We start from the raw sequence: 16939 nt of genomic DNA, 5'->3' as shown, positions 1-16939 counted from the left end.
ACAAAACAAATGCTAGACTTGAAGGCTGACAATCACCGCCGAGTGTATTTTGGTCAATAAACAGGCACTACCTATGCCAGATTGTACGTACCACACCATCTGCACGGTGACAGTGTCACTGATTTTCTAGTAAAATTCTACCTTTATATAGATTTAATGATGGAAACACAGTGACAGCAACTGCAAATTTTAATTGCCAATCATATTGACTCCGTCTGAGTGGCACTTTTAATTCTGAAGGACTTGACAAGATGAATCCGAATTGGTAAGCCAAATCAATGTGACCTCGACAGAACACTTTCACATTCGGAGAGCTTTGAGTCTATCAACTAACATCTGGTCCGTCAATGTCACTATGGCGTCAGGCACAGCTGGAGTGCCAACCATGCACCGAAATCAATCACGTCAGGAGGATGATATTTATTTCTACTTGTGGATTTGACTTCACGTACCTTTGCAGTCCTCCCGAGCGAGATCTCCACTGCTAGTACAAAACTCAAATTGCGTAATCCACGCTGTCAGACTCCCGAACCTCTCGTGTCCATAGTCGCGCTACTCCCAGATTTGCGTTTCTTTCAGCCCTCAGATAGCCCAGGCAGTAAAATATCATACAGAGTCATGACGCGCCTCAGATACAGCAGAATCCATGCAAACTGGGTTGAGAACAAGGCTCCAGCTGAGTGGGCAGTTACACGCGGTGGAGCCGGAGGACGAGAACCACCCACTGCCGTCCACTCGAACAGTGTGCCTCGCCCGAAGTGTGGGAGTGGAACCAAGGTCAGAATATCCCACAGGTCCTTCGCAACACCACAGGAGATCCTGTAAAACTTGAAAACCCTCTTTTTGAGGACTGTCAACGACGCCACCCATAACCAGCAGAGACCCTTAATCTTTTAAAGATTTGACTTACTGAGGAAGGCCCAGGTGAGTGAGCCAAGGGAAGAAGGAAGAACAGTCGCATAAAGCAGACACATGTTTGATACAAAACGGCCACTCATGATATTATCATCACAAAGCTAATTACACAATCCTCGTTGCGAGTTGACTATTTATATTGCCACGTACACATCCTTTGAAAATTGTGACGAGGCGGCAGCAACATCGAGAACAAGCATTTACACATCGTATTGTTCAAAATTGCCCCCTTTGCCGGACGTGAAATTGAGCTGTCATCAGAAGATGCAAGAAAAGACAATTGTGGAGAAGGGAATCAAGTAGGTATATACATTGCAGTGGGTATCGGGGTATATACATATTCCGCTGCATATACAGTTAAGCATTTGCGCTAAAGGAAGACGCCGCACAAGACGCCGATATCAGCGCCTATCGTAACAGAGCAAGCATCGGTCATTCCCTATTTTGCCTTCGAACTGCCCGGCGAATCGGACGTCCATTTAGCCCTGTCTCTTGAGGAGCGCTGAAAGATTGACACGATTAGAGAATAGCATAGGTGTATTTGGACATTCAATACTAGTTCAGTAAATTAGCTATTAGAACACAAATTCAACAGTTTGAGCATGCATCTAATAGCAAGACATAAAAATATCGAGCTGACAGAATACATGGTAACAATTAAAGAACATTATTTTAACGGTACGGCTTAAGACCACAATTGATTTCTTAACCCCTCGCATATTTAACCAACAAGAAACTGAAAATGAAATTGAACCAAATTTGCAAAGCAGATAGCACGAGTAGCAATATAAACTAGTAACAAACCCCAATAAAAGTGATGTCAGGTTACATTATCCTTACCTTGTCATAGCAGGCGTTGACACGCTTGTATGTACAGCGTCACCAGAGCTACCACCTGATGACAGTTTCGGTTCGCCAAACTTGAATCCAGGTGCGGCAACAGTTGATGCTCCAAAATTGAACGAAACCGACGAGAAATTACCCGGAGTCGCACTCACCATGGGAGTCAAGTTTTCTTTTTTGGCGCTGAAATCAAATCCGGACGCTGTAGCCGGGGAACAAAAGTTGAAGCCGCCGTTCCGCAATTTCGAAGGTATTGAGGGCGTGGCAGGTAGTTCAAAACCCTTAGCTGAAGTGTTAGAGGTGTCAGCAGGTTTTGAAAAAGAGAAGGATGAGACGCCCACGGTGACTGTAGGAAAGCTGGGACCGGAACTTGTATTCGAATTTCGAGAGTCCAAATTTGAAGACTGCCTCAGTGTCGACATAACCACTGGGGGGGAGCCAGCATACTGAGCAGGAGAACCAAAAATACTACCTGCAGGTGTTTTGGGAGAATTGATAAAAGAATTCAGTTCGGGCTTCTTAGCTTGACAACGAACACATTTCGACACAGAAGCACAATTTTTTGCTAAACACGAAACACAACTCCACTCACCGTCCCCAGAGGCAGAGCTGGATTTCAAAGGCTTTTTAGTCTGACAGCACGGACAGAGATCAACGAAAGCATCATTCTTTACCAAACAAGTAGGACAAACCCATTTGTCACCACTTTCATTTGGAATGCTAGATGCGGGTTTCGGCAAGAATGTAGGCCTCTTCGTTTGGCAACAAGGACAAGAAGCAATGTCGTCACTGTTCTTGACCATGCAAGTCGGACATTCCCACTTATTCTTCTCTGTTTTGTCAAACTTAATCCCGATTTCGCTTTTTCGAACTGCGAAGTCACCAAATTTGAAATTAGTAGTAGCCGTTTTGTCAGAATCATTTCCAAAACGAAAACTAACTGTGGTAGGTGCCACGTTATTACCGACAGGATTGCTAAAGTTAAAGCCAGGAATGGGAGCACAATCGACTGCTCTCGAGGCAGAGGAATCGCTTGACTTAGGTTTTGTAGTTTTGCAGCAGGGACATTCTTCAAGACTATTATCGTTTTTAACGAGGCAAGTAGGGCAATTCCATCCTTCGCTGGAAATCAAGGAAGACTGAATCGTAGGCTTGGCAGCTTTGGGTGGATTGGAACTTGATGTGACGGAAGTGCCGAATTTTAACCCAAAACCGGGAATTGGTTCTTGGTCTCTCGCTGATACAACTGAAACAGATTCAGTAGACGAGACTGATTTGGGAGGACCGAAGTTAAACACTGGCACACTAGCGCCCTTATCCTTCGAGGCATCGGTAGTTGCCATGCCCGAAGAGTTCGGTGTGCGACAGAAAACACACTCGGATACTCCCACTTTGTTCTTGACCATACACGTAGGGCACTCCCAACCGTTAGATGGAAGATTACCCAAAAAAGCAGGTTTATCTGAGGTCTTGGTCAGAGAATTAGATTTCGAGAAACTCGGAACAGACGTCGGTAGACGGCAAGACTTGCATACGCCATCACTGCCTGAATTCTCCATCAGACAACTTTCACAACGCCATAAATCCAGACCAGATGATATTGAGGCTAGAAAAGCAAGACCGGTAGTAGAAGCATGGTAAATATAAAGTAAGGGCTATGTGGATATTTACAATCTTAATTAGAGGAACGCTTTTAGATTCTGAGTTTGGCTAAATTGCAATTACGGATATTCATATAATACCTTTCTTTGATGGACATGGGTGACCAGACATCGCTGGCTGCCGACATGACATTAGAGTTGGGAGAAAAGACGAATTTTCTACCGGAGCCGGCCTTTTAAATTGAGATTTAGGGTAGCTAAAAGCAAATTCAGATGCATCTGAAAGGGTGGCAGGAGGTCGCGTGGGGGGTTTCAGAGCAATTGGATTCGAAAAAATAAATCTTGTTCGATTAGGGGATGAGAACTCTGTTTCTGTTGACACTTTTACCGGAGTGCAGACATCAAGAACAGTGCTAGGTATCTGCGAAACAACTTTGTCGGCACCTTCATGCACCGTGTTAGAGCTCGCAAGACTGCCACTGAAAGGACTGATTACTGTTTGCTGTGACTTCTCGGATACAACTACGACATCATGTGACTTAAAAGAGGTAGATTTTAAAGCCTGTGATGATCCAGAAGAAACTTCGAATATTGGTGATTTTGCCATGGCAGTAGTATCGCTTTTGCGATGAGCAACGTCTTCATTGTCATGCTCTCCGATGCGGTCAGGAATGATGGAAAACTGTGGCGGAGCCGATGGGATTGATGATTGAGCTGCAAACTGTCGTTTAAGTTCCTTATAACGATTGTAGGTGGCCATATAAGAAGGGTAACGAGTAGTACTTTTCTTCAATGGCTAGAAAAGCGGGAATCAGAGTTAAAGGAATGCTAATTTACCGTTGAAAGTGGGGAAAAAGGAATCGGTGCGGGTAGCGGAATCTTACTACCAGATGATAGTGTGGAATTATGCCTTTCCAGACTCTGGAGAATACGCTGAGCGGTGGCGCTAAGTATCGCATTGGAAGATGAAGGCATGGTTGTAGATTTTCCGTCTTCATTATTTTCCATTATATAACGAAGAGGAGCAACATGCTAAAATGAGAAGTAACTGGCATGTAACGCGAAACCTAACATTAACACATTGATAAGTATTGTTAAAAATGGAAAAGTCTACTATGCACCCAACTAACCTCAAACACATCACGCGACTGGGGTGTACAGCGCAAACTTGAGGCCCCTCCATACGAGACTTTACCGCGGTAAAACGGCGACGAGAAAGCGTCAGATACTGAGCTGCGAGTAGTTTCCGTACGCATTCTTTTAGGGGCTGAGTGTGTCATGCTTAGGGGCGATTGGTCGGACCCCTCGAGATCAGTCCATAGTCCAATAATGCCCTTATTTCTGTTTGAGCTGTTTCCTTGCCCACTATACTCAGATTTGTAATCCCTATGTGACGGTTTTACTACAGCCCGATCGTCCCGATAACTTCGAGGGAGAAGCGACGACACACCGCTGGTAGATACCGAGGCTCTGCTTCCAGTACTGTATTCCGACCTATCGTCAGCCGCATCTAGATCAACGTCCACGTCTATAGGCATCGATGAGGGTGCTGTCGGAATCTGTACACCCTCTAAACGACTGATGGAGAGCTGACTTGGCAAGCGAGATGAGCTTGGATGCACAGATATTTCTGGGATTGCAGAAGTTCGAGGTCTCTTTGCCGAATGTTCCTCATACTGAACTCCACTATCATTACCTTCTGAAGAGGTCTAAATCGAAGGTTTCATTAAGAGACAAAACTCACCTCCTCTTTTGATTCAAAGAGAGAAGGAAGGAAGGACGTAATGGTGTCAGTAATCCGATACAGCAAGGACTAAAACCAAAAAGAAATAATTATTGCATAAAAGCAGAAAATTATTTGAGACGAACAGAAATACACCTTTCTGCGACGAATAAACCTTCCATTTTGAGGGTTAGGAAACCCATGAGGACCACGACCACTCATTTTCAGACACTCACTATGCAACAAGCGCACTGCTCAGAGAAGCGCAATTTTAAACAAAACATGTCAAAACGTCCTAATATGAAGTTGGAAAACGACGAGGATATGGTTCACAACCACCTATAGCCCAGGCTTAATTCAATTAAAACCAACCCAGTGGGTAGCTTGTTTATACAGTGACTATGTTTTATCAGTTATTGAACAGTATAAAATCGGAATAACATTCTTTAGGTATTTTTCCTGCAATCTTGTTAAGAGTAAATTAAAATTGTTGTTATGATTTCCAGTTCTGCTAAGTTTTATGAGATTCGAATTTCCGTGCATTTTCTTCTCATAAGTGAACTTGTATCCATTCCATTGCGGATATTATTTTTGCAACATTTGGTTATGCTTTTGATAGACAAGATCATGTTGGTTGCACGTAGAGCTGCATAAAATTGACTTAAATTCGACTCACGGTAGTGTAATTACTCAAAATTCCCCTCCTCTACCTCGGACTTTATGCTTTGGAATAAGAAGATTAATTTGAGTAGGAAATCTTTTATTCAGATAGTTTTGCAGAGCCCCAAGACCTTCTTGAAGGTGAAAGAAGGCATGATGCCTGAGCAAAATATGCATTGCTGTCAACCAGAAATATAGGAGAGGAGCCCTATGTGCCCGCGAAACCAAAGCGAAAGGTTAAAAAGCAACCAATGTTTTACAGTGTGGAGGAAAGTGCATAGTTCATCAAAGCTAGTAGGGAGTCCTAGTATGAATTCACCTTTTGGGGTCGACCACTTCCGCTCATTCACGAAGTTGGCGTTAACTGAGAGCTTATGGCCTCAAAGGGCTACTTAGTGGAGCAGCATTACAGTTTTACCTTTCCCTCCTTAGTTCCAGTCCTCTTAACTGGGATGCGTTGTAGTTATGTAGAATTTGCAACAAACCAAGGTTCTGTGGAAGTTTTTTCCTCCCTTGAGAATCGGCGGCACCTGTCAGTCCAATCTACTCACTTGCCATCGAAAAGCTGCAAACAAACGAGCAGGTGTTACACCGTTCCGCAACTTATTTTTTCTTTAAAGCAATTCAGTGACTCTCTACTCTTTCCAACATGACCCAGCTTTGCTTATTAGTCTTGGCAACCTTGAATGCGTTTTAAACTACCTGGTGAGGAATTTTCATTCCATGTGGGTTTTTTTAGCTGTAGAAGTGTTTATTGTGATTTGCAGCCCTTTGCCCCAGAATAAAATTAATTTACCTATTCACGAGCATGCGCATTATCAATCTGCCTCCATAGTGATGTGGCCTGCGGGTCTTCCCGTTGACACATACCCAACTAGGGATAAAATTAAATGGACTGCAAGTGATACTGTTTCGTTGTGAAAAATATTGTGGCAATATTTCGTTTCCTATAATAAAAGGTTGTTACAACTTCAGTCTCCTTCAATAAATTCTGGTAGTAGATTCTAATTTGACACCTTCAATATAGTTTTAACTGTAATATTCCTGATGGCTTTTTTGTACTGCGTACCTCTTTTGGTGTATTTGGTTCCATTCAGTCTGAATATTTGGTCTCTTGGATAGTCGAAAGTGATCAGTCGCGTAATCTCGAGGTCTTTTCCTTTTGTGTGCCCCCTGGATTCCTCGAATTTTCGTTTTGAAGAATGAAGTAGTTAATGCAGTCCACTTCATGAAAGTGACTTGAAAAATCGCAGCTCGTAAAGCGACAAAAGGTGGATTTTGGCATTGACAATTGAATAGTTCAGTCATCCGTCTTAAAGAATTGTATAAGTCCCCATCTGAGTAATTTTCTCAGTCCTGGGCCTGGTAAACATCTTAGTGCAATGAATCGGCTATCCAACGAGGAAAATTAAGGGGCTGCGAACTGATCCTCATTGCTCTGCCTCGATTTACTTTGGTGATAATAAACCTTCTTAATTGCTAATGTTTTTCTAATTCAGCTACACAAAGGCAAAACTCTCATGCAATATGAATTTACCTTTTTGAAACGGCATGTGGCCAAAAAACGAAAATCGGAAGGCGCCTGCTCGACCCCTTGGACTGGTTGGGTGTTAAATGGCCACTAATAATGTTAAAGATCACCTCTCCTCAGCCAGATTGGAAAATACTTAGTACCCGCAGCCGCTAGTTAAAATCGGCCATTCTACTAATACTTCTTGTAGTGAGTAGTAATGAGCTCGGAAACTATGAGAACGAAGTGGTGACTAACCATTGAAGTTTAACTATAGCAGAAGTCCCTGACAGATTAATTTTGAGAATTATTCATGCAATTCCAACTCCGGACTGGCATGGCATGCATTAAATACATAACAAGGACACCTTTTGGAGGGGGGAAAAATATGCATTTCACGGATAACAGCTGAAAGGTTTTAATGTGGTGCATTATTTTCAATGAGTCCTATTTTAGGTAAAAGGACAACACCTAGAGCCTAGACGAATGAAATAGGAGTAGGTGGGGAGCGCCAAAGGCCATAATTTCCATATTTAATTAAGTTAATGGAATATTTTAATTTCTTAATCAAACCATCCTAACCTCGCTTACCGCTTTGATTAAACAGTTGGAGGAGGTTGATCAAACCAAAAGTTGGGGCAACACGTTAGTGAATAGGATTCGCGGTCTCTGCCCAACCCCGATACCCGTAATTTACCGCACCTTTTCATTACTTTAATACAGCTTAACAAAGGGTATTCCCTGGTTGAAGCAAAAGAAAAGAATAAAATGATTGCTACGGGTGGAGTTTATCATCAAGATTTATATTAATTAAACACCCAATTTTGACAATAAAACAAGTAGGTATTTGCTTATGTGGAGTGCTTCGCGAGTGGGTAGGACTCCGCCAGGGTGTATTTTACTGGCGGCATGGCCTGCGGGAGATAACAGTAGGTCCCCGAAACTACCCTGAAAACGAAAGAAGGCAACACTGGGGCAGAATGTGCATTGTTGACATACAGAAGCGCTGTAAGACTATTGGCATTGCCCGGAGGCCAGGTCGCCCAACAAAAGTACACTGTCGCAGACCCTACGTGACCTGTTACTAATACCAAAAGTCCGAGTTAAACAAACAATTAAAGTACTACTTTGTGTCATCTCCCGCCTTCAGGATTGACTCGGGTCGCTACTTGTGCGTAAACCGATTTCTGCAGAAATGCAGAATTAAGTAATGTTTATTTTCCAAAAATAACCTTAAGCACAAATTTCCACCGATAAATTAATTGTGTTGAATTTAATTTCCAAAACAATCGTAAGCACAAAGCCACAAAAATTGACCGGTTCCATAAGACCTTTGTCATCACCTCTCGACAACCCAACAGAATGATTATAGAACTCTAACCTTCTTAGGTGTCAGAGGAAAGGAATCTTCACGCTCTGTTGGGAATGCTCTCCCTGTGAAAACGGCAAATGACATGTCCCGTGGCCTGTCACAGCAAGATACGTGGAGTCATTCCTGCACGCCAAGACCATAACCGATGAAAAATAAATGCATATTGGTAAAGAGTGTTTTAAACCAGCTAAATGATTGGAATTCCATAGCTTTTCAAGCTTCAAGTAGATTTAGTCGCATAGAGCAGGCCCTACGTGCTTCAGCAGGACTCGCCCTTTTTGTACACTGAGAGAACAATTTCGGATTACCGTGGTTGAGACGCGGATGAGTTGCCCCTAAGTAGTAGTACGATGCGATCAGCATGAGGAAAAAGACCCCTGGGAAAGCATTTCTAATCGTGAGAGAAGACGTGTCGAAGGAAGAAGTAGTTCCAAGCAAAGGTTGTCAACCAAATCTTTGCTAAACTTGCGTGGATGCATGCGTAACATTCATTGTCATCTTCTGTATACCGAATGAAAATACCATTCTCAGACACCTGACACAACTGTACTCTTAGTAATTAATGAGATACCTTAACACTTCAGATAGAATAGCTCTTACTTTGGCCATGAATTATACGTCCTCCACGAGAAGCGACCAAACTGAGGTCTAACTCGCAGGCCTTATTCATTAATAAATATTTTCCAGCTATTTTGCAAGTTGTTATAATCAACAATAAAAGTGGGTCATTTCTCCTGGGTGGATTTCCGAATCACAGAAACGATCACTTTTGATAAATCGCAGTCCCAATAAGTCCAATGGTTTGCCCAGATTGAACTCCTATAGGAGATTGCATAGTGCGCCTGGAAATTCTGTCCATTACATATAAAGCAAGCGATATAATAACGGCTTTATTTGGCCACACACCACCTGACGTGGATAGTTAATTCGCACTTGAAGGTGATGGTGGGGGTGGAGGCGGAGGCGGGATGAAGATGCCCTGAGTCACCTTTTCAAAATAATCCCTTAGGTGGGCGGTCCACGCAGAGAGACTGTCACCGGCACCAACGTTACCACAAACGTCCCCATTGCCAACACCGTAGCTGCTACCACCACACTGCGATTGCATCGACTCACCTGAGGTCACACCGCCCAGCCACAAATAGTTCGGTATCTGCAAGGTGTGCTGGCTCACCAGAGAAGAGAGGACAGCTTGTGGCTTCATCATGAGGACGTCAGTGGGGAGCAATGGAGTAGCACCGAGCAGCGTGGGGCGCTTCGGAGGCGCATAGGCTGCCGTGGATGTCTTGGCCTCATTAGGGTCCTCCTCCACAGCCTCAACGGTGGTGGTGATGGTAGAGTTGGTAGTGCAGGTGGCAGAGGGAAGTGAGGGGAGGGAGGCTTTCTTTGAACGGTTGCCACCGTTGAACATGGCCTTGATGTCCTCCCACGCAAAGAGCAGACTATCTGGAGGATTGGGATCAGCCAGAAGAAGGTGACGTCTCCAGGCGTTAAAGTTTGCCGCGTCTGGGTGGCGGTAATTGACGACTTGCTGCTGTACACCAGTTTCAGCCGCATTGTGACAGTGGAAGATGAATTTATTGGGTGAAAAGAATACCTAGGGGGTGGGAATGTGTAAGGAAAGCGAGCACGATTATTTCACCTTGTTGCATGGGTTTTGGGTAAAAATAATATGACGGCCTGAAATAAACCTCCCAAAGAATTAGTTATGTAAAACCCTCAGTAAATCTAATACTTACAGTGTTCATTTGAGCTATTGTAAGAATACTTGGTCTCTACCTTTATGGGGAATATTTAACATGCACTGTTCAGCGCGATACAGAGAAGGAAAGATAAAGGAATGTGGTGTTATCGTCATCAGTGGTAAGAACTGTGAGTTGGTTTCAACAAATATTTTGGTAACGATGCCTACTTTTTAAACTAACAAAAACGAAAATCCTACTACCCTTAACTTAGTCAACTCTGCCGCCTTGTTTTAGGTGCTCATAATATCAGCCTCTGGTACACATTGTTAATGGTTTAACACTCTGTCAAACCAGTACTTATAGTAACCGTTCCTCAAGCTAGCCTTCTCAATCATTTTGACGCAAAGGTTAGGCAAATTGCAACCTAATGGACAGGAGTGAGCTCACATGGCAGAGGGCGCACTGGACACACTTGGCGCGCGAGCTGTTGTAGCGTGTGGGTACAAAGAGGCCAGAGCAACCCCAGCCACAGTGGTGTACCACCTCAAAGGCGAAGTTCTCCGGCAGGCGGGGTGGTGCGGGCAGGTGCTGAAGGAAGGACTCCACGAGACGTTGTGCCTCGCGCTTCGTAATGGTGCCGCAGCGCCGAGAGCTCAGAGGCATCGCGCCCACACGGCGCAGCAGCTCCAGTTGGCGCGGGCTGCATTGCACACAGGTGATGCCAAGCGCCACGCGCCGATTGTGAATCTCGTTGTAGGAATAGCCGCGGAGCAGGCGTGAGGAGATCTGCGCCAGACAGAGGCGCTCTTCTCCGTTTAGCAAGAGGCACACTAACGGCTCGCCAAAGAGATAAAAAGTGGAGAGGGCCGGCTCCTCCATGCCTTTTGGTTGCAACAGGGCGTGAATTGAGTGTGGTAGGGCCTTCTCCTTTTCTGATGAATCCTTCATTAGGCCTAACAATTTTATTATGATTATAATCATGAGGTATTTTTGGTGTGAGCGGTTGTAAATGTAGCCTGTAGAGCAAGCTTAAATATTCGATGCCAATGCTAATGCCAATATTGTTCATTTTAGGTTCTTTAGGTATTTGTTTACCAGTTAAGCTAATGTATTTGATCAATCCTTATGCCTAAGTAAACTAAAAATGGACAGAAGGGATTTAACGTGGTTCATTTTTTCCCAGAGAACTATAGAACTACTGGAAATCTGTGATTCCATGTCGTTGGCTCACTGTGATGTAAATGAAGTGGTTACTATTTTCAACGTAGTTAAACATCGTACACCGGGGGAAAACTATGTTGCCCACAAAGCTGATATATCAGATTCTATAAAAAGTGGTTTTTGAGATTCCTAATAAGATGAGCCTTCTTATACGTATCGAGACCAACATTTGGGGCCATTTGGTGATAATTAATGCAGTCTGTTTGAATAATTGGCATTCGTAACCTTTCAAATCGCTTTACTCTTGATTTTTAGATGCTTGACTAATTATTTCCTTACACCTTTAGCTACACAGGATATTGAATTCACATATCAACATATGAATGGAACCTGCACCAAAACAACCAAAATAAATATCCTTTCGATAGTCACTTTGCAAAACATTGACGCTGGAACTAAATTATTTAAAAATTTTACTGCCATGAATCAAGAAAAAAACCTACAGGGGTGGAAAACGCAACTTTGACAAATGAATGCCGTACTTTGGCCAGGCTTTGACCAAATGCGGCACCAGCAACGCTCGTTAGCCAATAGGATGTCGGGAGGGTGATGGTTAGCCAATGGTAAGCGTGGCGAGGAGGGGAGGGCTGCGGAAGGGGTGCATAGGCGCAAGGAGACTATTCTCCAATAGGCTGAGTCCTTGATACAACCGGTTAGTATAAAAAATTGAATATTTCAAAATTATTTTAACATTTGCTTTTCAGCTACGATGGCTTCCAGAGCATGATTGTTCAATTTCGGAGTTTTCATTGACTCATGTTATTGTGTTTTTGAAATACAACCAAATCCAACAAGATTTAAGTGGGCAGTAAAATACTACTTCTAGAGTTTTAGAGTGATTTCCTTGTTGCTAAGGCGTGATTAAACACAAAAGTAATTCCTAAACAATCTGACAGCAGAGGATATGGCATATACATTACTCCTAAACGTTTCCATCGAACTCGACGTGTGTGGAAAAGTAGAAATAGTTCCTGAAATAGAATCTTTGGTTTAGCAAAGGATATAACCCCGGTCCCACATTACCTAGAATAAAAAACAGATTATTGAATCAATTGCAACAACACTTTATTTAGCTCATCTAATGTTAAACAGTGTGAATGTTGTAAAGTTAAGATAAACAATTGTTATTAAGCACAAGGTTTCACCAAAGAATAATCTGAAAAGATGCCTTGAAATTATGCGACCTGGTGGCCGCTACATTGTCTACATGACTAATGTTCCAGCAGTATTTATTTCCAGTTATCCCAAACGGTCCGAGATGGAGATTCATGTCAAAATATGCACTTATTTTCTACTAGGAGATGTTTGACCACATCTTCTAATTTACCGAGCTTATAAAAGAAATACCACTCTTATAGGTCGTTAACTTTTAGCATAACTTTCGTATTCCATCAAAATTCCTCTTTACCGGTATGCACATTGTCAAGCTCACAGCTGCAGTTGAGTATTATGCTGCCAGCTAAATAGCAATAAAACTTTTTTATTTTACGATAGAATGATATTAATTGTAGTTTTATGTGAAATTCGATCAACCTTTTCGCTCCCTTGCAACCCGGTCGCCATGATGGTGGCATGGAAATTTGCTCATACCAAGCTCGCTAATGCTCCTCCAACTTCCTTGCACGTTTGCCGAAGGAGCTGGCTCGAAACCTATAGGCTTTCTAAAGCATTCAGGGACAACTTGAGCACTGAAAGCGCGCTTTATTATTATTTGTTTGACGAGTTATTCGTCAACATCAACTCAAACTACCCTCCATTGCTCTTGCAACCGAATCAAAAGTTTAACAAAGGATTACGTAGCCCCTCTCTTTTGAGCGTAGCCCCCGGTGCACCTTCTAGTCAACCTCCCGCGTCGGATATCACAACGTAGTTTATGCTGTAAGAGAAGCATCCACGAATTAACTGCGCCAGTCATCGAATTTCCATGCAACTGAGGAGATGTTTGATCACAACATCATGAATCCCTCTTGGCAAATTTACTGGATTGGCAGTTTCGGCCTGTATGGAGACTGGAATCGGGGACGGAGGAACAGTGCTGGTCATCACGCGTGACCATAGCCAGTAGTAGGAACACTGGCCTAAAAGCAGTCATGTAAAAAAAGACGCGCTTCTACAAAGTTCAGTGGTGCCCAGCCGCATCTATCTAGATCCTATTCAACTAGTAGAGAAGTGGAGGTATAACGCGCTCGTTCAATTGATTTCTTCATACAGGAACGATAGACAGCTTTGTAACGAACTATTCCAGTGTCGCTTCAGTTTTGAATAAATTTCCTGCAGATCAGGGGACTGGGGTAGTCGTGTATTTTCTCAGCCGGAGTGTATCCACTCCTCTTGTCGGGCTAAGGTTTACCACCCAGCAGTAGAAAACAGGATAGGCGTCCTTTAAGATCGAGTCTGCTTTCTGCTGCCACCATTGTAGCGCCATGCGACTTCCATAAAGACGAACAAAGACATAATACTAGGGTAGAATATGTGCAGTAGACACACGGAAGGGATTAAAGCTACCAGACAGCCCAGGAGAGGAACAATGGAGGAGTCCCGAAGCGGCTCATGATCAAAGCCGAGAGTTAAACGAACAGTTAACCTATTACAAATCATGTCTTTCCCAAACCACCATCATGACAACAAGAGTACAGTAATTGCAGTATCAGTGTTCTCCTCACAAAGACAGCGAAAGTAAAATATCTTTTTCAATTGGTTGAACTCTACCTAGCCTCCTTAGAGTTTTACAGGATGTATGAAATGCAGAGTGGGGAAATCACACCTCCAACACTCGGTTTGAGAGGTAACAGGAGCCACGTGATTCACACCCCATTCTTGCCAAAGAAGGTGTGGTGGAAAGGTCCAATTATTCAGGCCTCTTTTTTCTTGCCCCTTTTTCACTCACCTCACCCTTCCCTTTCGTCTACTTGTCCGCGTGCGTGTGAGGATATAAGGAGAGGAAGGAGGAGGGGGAGCAAACCCCCAACAATACACCAGACATGTAACAATGCTATTAAGTGTTAAACAAGGGAGATAAGTTAAGGCGCAGAAATCACATATATGCCAATACAAATACTGGTTGAGAGAGGGAGTGAAGGTGAGGAGGTGATGAAGGACAATGGATTTGATTGAGGAATAAACGTATTTATATACATCTTCTGGAGGAGTGGGAAGCATGGAGGGGGGGGGGAGAGCAATGGAGCCTGGTGGCAGGATTGACTAACAATGACAGCAACAATAGCCAAGATAATGGGTTATTCAGTGTTTTGTGATTAGAAAGCGGGGCTATTGTGGCGCACAAAAATTTGCCACAAACTCAAAGTAAAAGCAGTGGTGGTAGTGGTTGGGCGTTTTCTGGCCACGCCAATTAGAGCTGAGCCACATGTCAGATGGGAAACAAAAGGTTTTACCCACGGTTTAACAAGTTGAAAAAGGTGGAAGAATATATCAATGTAATGGAACGCTGCAATAGCGGACCCCGTTTGGGGTGTCAAATGGCTTAGCTTTTAAAGAATTTCATCGTAGCTATCTTTGCAATGTTAAGAGGGAAAATTTCGGTGCTTTAGGAGCGTAAAAATGACAACTCACATGCAGTAGTATGATTTATTTGAAACCCATCCGCTTGACTGTAGTCTGATGTTATTTGCACAAAAGAAGGGAGAAAAGGACATCAAACGAGGTACGCTCAGCACCTCTTTTCCAAATTCCAGAAAACATGGTATACAGGGCCCAGTCCATAAATGCCAAATTTTACAAGCACCAAAGAGGGGCCCCAATCCATCCACGCTTACCGATGCATTAAATTGCGGACCGTCTTATGGGCGAGGGCCACGATCTCCTCCGTAATATGAGAGCAGGCTCATAATAGCATTAAACCACGGTTCAAGTCATAAACGTATCTTACCTGTTGCTTGAAAAGCCGCTGATTACTTAATCTGCCTAAAATAATATTTTTAGCAAACCCAGAATCCCAGAACCTGCACATTTCATTCACTTTTGATTGACGTTTACCAGAAATCTTGATTTAACTAATAAACCATTAGCTATCAAGAATAAATGATTGCTCAAGTTTAAATATTGTACCCCGAGACAAAAGAAGTCATATTACTCGGACAGAATATGTACTGCCGACGTGCAAAATAGCTGGGGAGCTACTGGCATGGCCCAAAGGCCAGACCACCTGGAGTCACCCATGTGACTCCTTTATCAAAACTGAGTTAAACAACCAGTGTGTTACATAGCCGCTCTCCTCTATTGAGCGCCATCCCTGGCGTTTCACTTGTTTAACCTCCCGCGTCAGCCATCATAACTAAGTCGGTGTTGTTAGGGTAACACCCACGAGCCAACCGTGCCAGGCCCAGAACTTCCAAGCAGCTGAGATATTTGACCACCAAGTCACTGATCCCTCTTGGCAATTCCACTGGAGCTAGGGTTTCATCCTGTACGAGAACCGTATTGGGGGACTGGGAATGTACTGATCATCACGCATGTCCATCGCTGGTAGTAGGAATACTGGTCTAGAAGCCGAGTCTTATAACGAAGGGCGGGATTAAACATCGTTCTGAGAGAATCACGTTTTGCGCCTTTTCCTCGTTGCCAATTTGTTCTCACTTCAGAGCTACTCGACCGTATCTATCTGGGTTCGATATAGCATTTTCGCATGTTTGATATCTTCGCGCATGCAACTCCATAGCAAAACTTTTCCAGATGGTACAAGGTCACGGGTCGTGTCACTCCAGTTGTTAATATTTTGCCTGCAGAACAGGGAACTGGGATCGTGTGCAAAGGTAAACGGCATTTTCAGCCCCTCTGTTAGAAATTTTCACCGATTCCCCTGTCCACGGGGGACACTTGTACTTGATGATAGGGTTCGTTTTCGGCTGTAACCACTGTGTAGCGCCCCAAGATTTCCCTGAAGACAAGGGAAGATTATGTTTTGTAGACATACAGGTGGACTTGAGGCTACTGGCATGGCCCGGAGGCCAGCCAGCTTGGCAAAGGCACAATGGCGAAGCACCTAAGTGGCCCTTTACCATAATCGAGAGGTAAACCAGCAATTGACGTATTACACAATCACTATGCTTGAGTAACTGCCCTCACACCGTGATAAGTAATTCAGAGTTAATTAACGCATTCAGATCTCTCACTGATAGAAACAAGAAATGATTCACTTTCCGTTTGAATGAAGCGGACTGGTTAAATCGTGGGCAGGCAGTAGTAGTCACATTGTATTTTATTTGATGTAGAGATCTAGACCCGCGCAAATTAATCATCCATGCTACTGGAGCAATTCCCATTTGAGAGATTTTATTCAAAAGATACAAAAATGCGCGAGGGGAGTCACAAATACACACATGGATGCGGAATCTTGGTGGTGAAGCCCAATCACACCCCTTCCCCCTCTTCCTTCTGCACTGCGCAGTGCCA

General features: G+C 43.6%; 1 protein-coding gene across 1 annotated transcript; it reads right to left on the bottom strand. All coding sequences in view use genetic code 11, as the record gives it.

Annotated features, from left to right (window-relative positions):
* Positions 1-575: 575 nt before the first annotated feature.
* On the bottom strand, positions 576-11257 carry EGR_03353 (Ladybird homeobox corepressor 1-like protein; the record flags this gene model as incomplete). Its single annotated transcript, XM_024492602.1, has 7 exons — positions 576-819; positions 1756-2230; positions 2351-3364; positions 3501-4155; positions 4490-5058; positions 9741-10221; positions 10757-11257. The coding sequence occupies 7 exons, from the start codon at positions 11255-11257 to the stop codon at positions 576-578; spliced, it is 3939 nt and encodes a 1312-aa protein (XP_024353003.1).
* Between the last annotated feature and the right edge of the window lie 5682 nt (positions 11258-16939).

Source organism: Echinococcus granulosus (assembly GCF_000524195.1).
Source record: "Echinococcus granulosus chromosome Unknown EG_S00017, whole genome shotgun sequence".
Lineage (NCBI taxonomy): Eukaryota > Metazoa > Platyhelminthes > Cestoda > Cyclophyllidea > Taeniidae > Echinococcus > Echinococcus granulosus.
The sequence above is the reverse complement of the archived record's forward strand: the minus strand, read 5'-3'. Positions and strand labels throughout refer to the sequence as shown.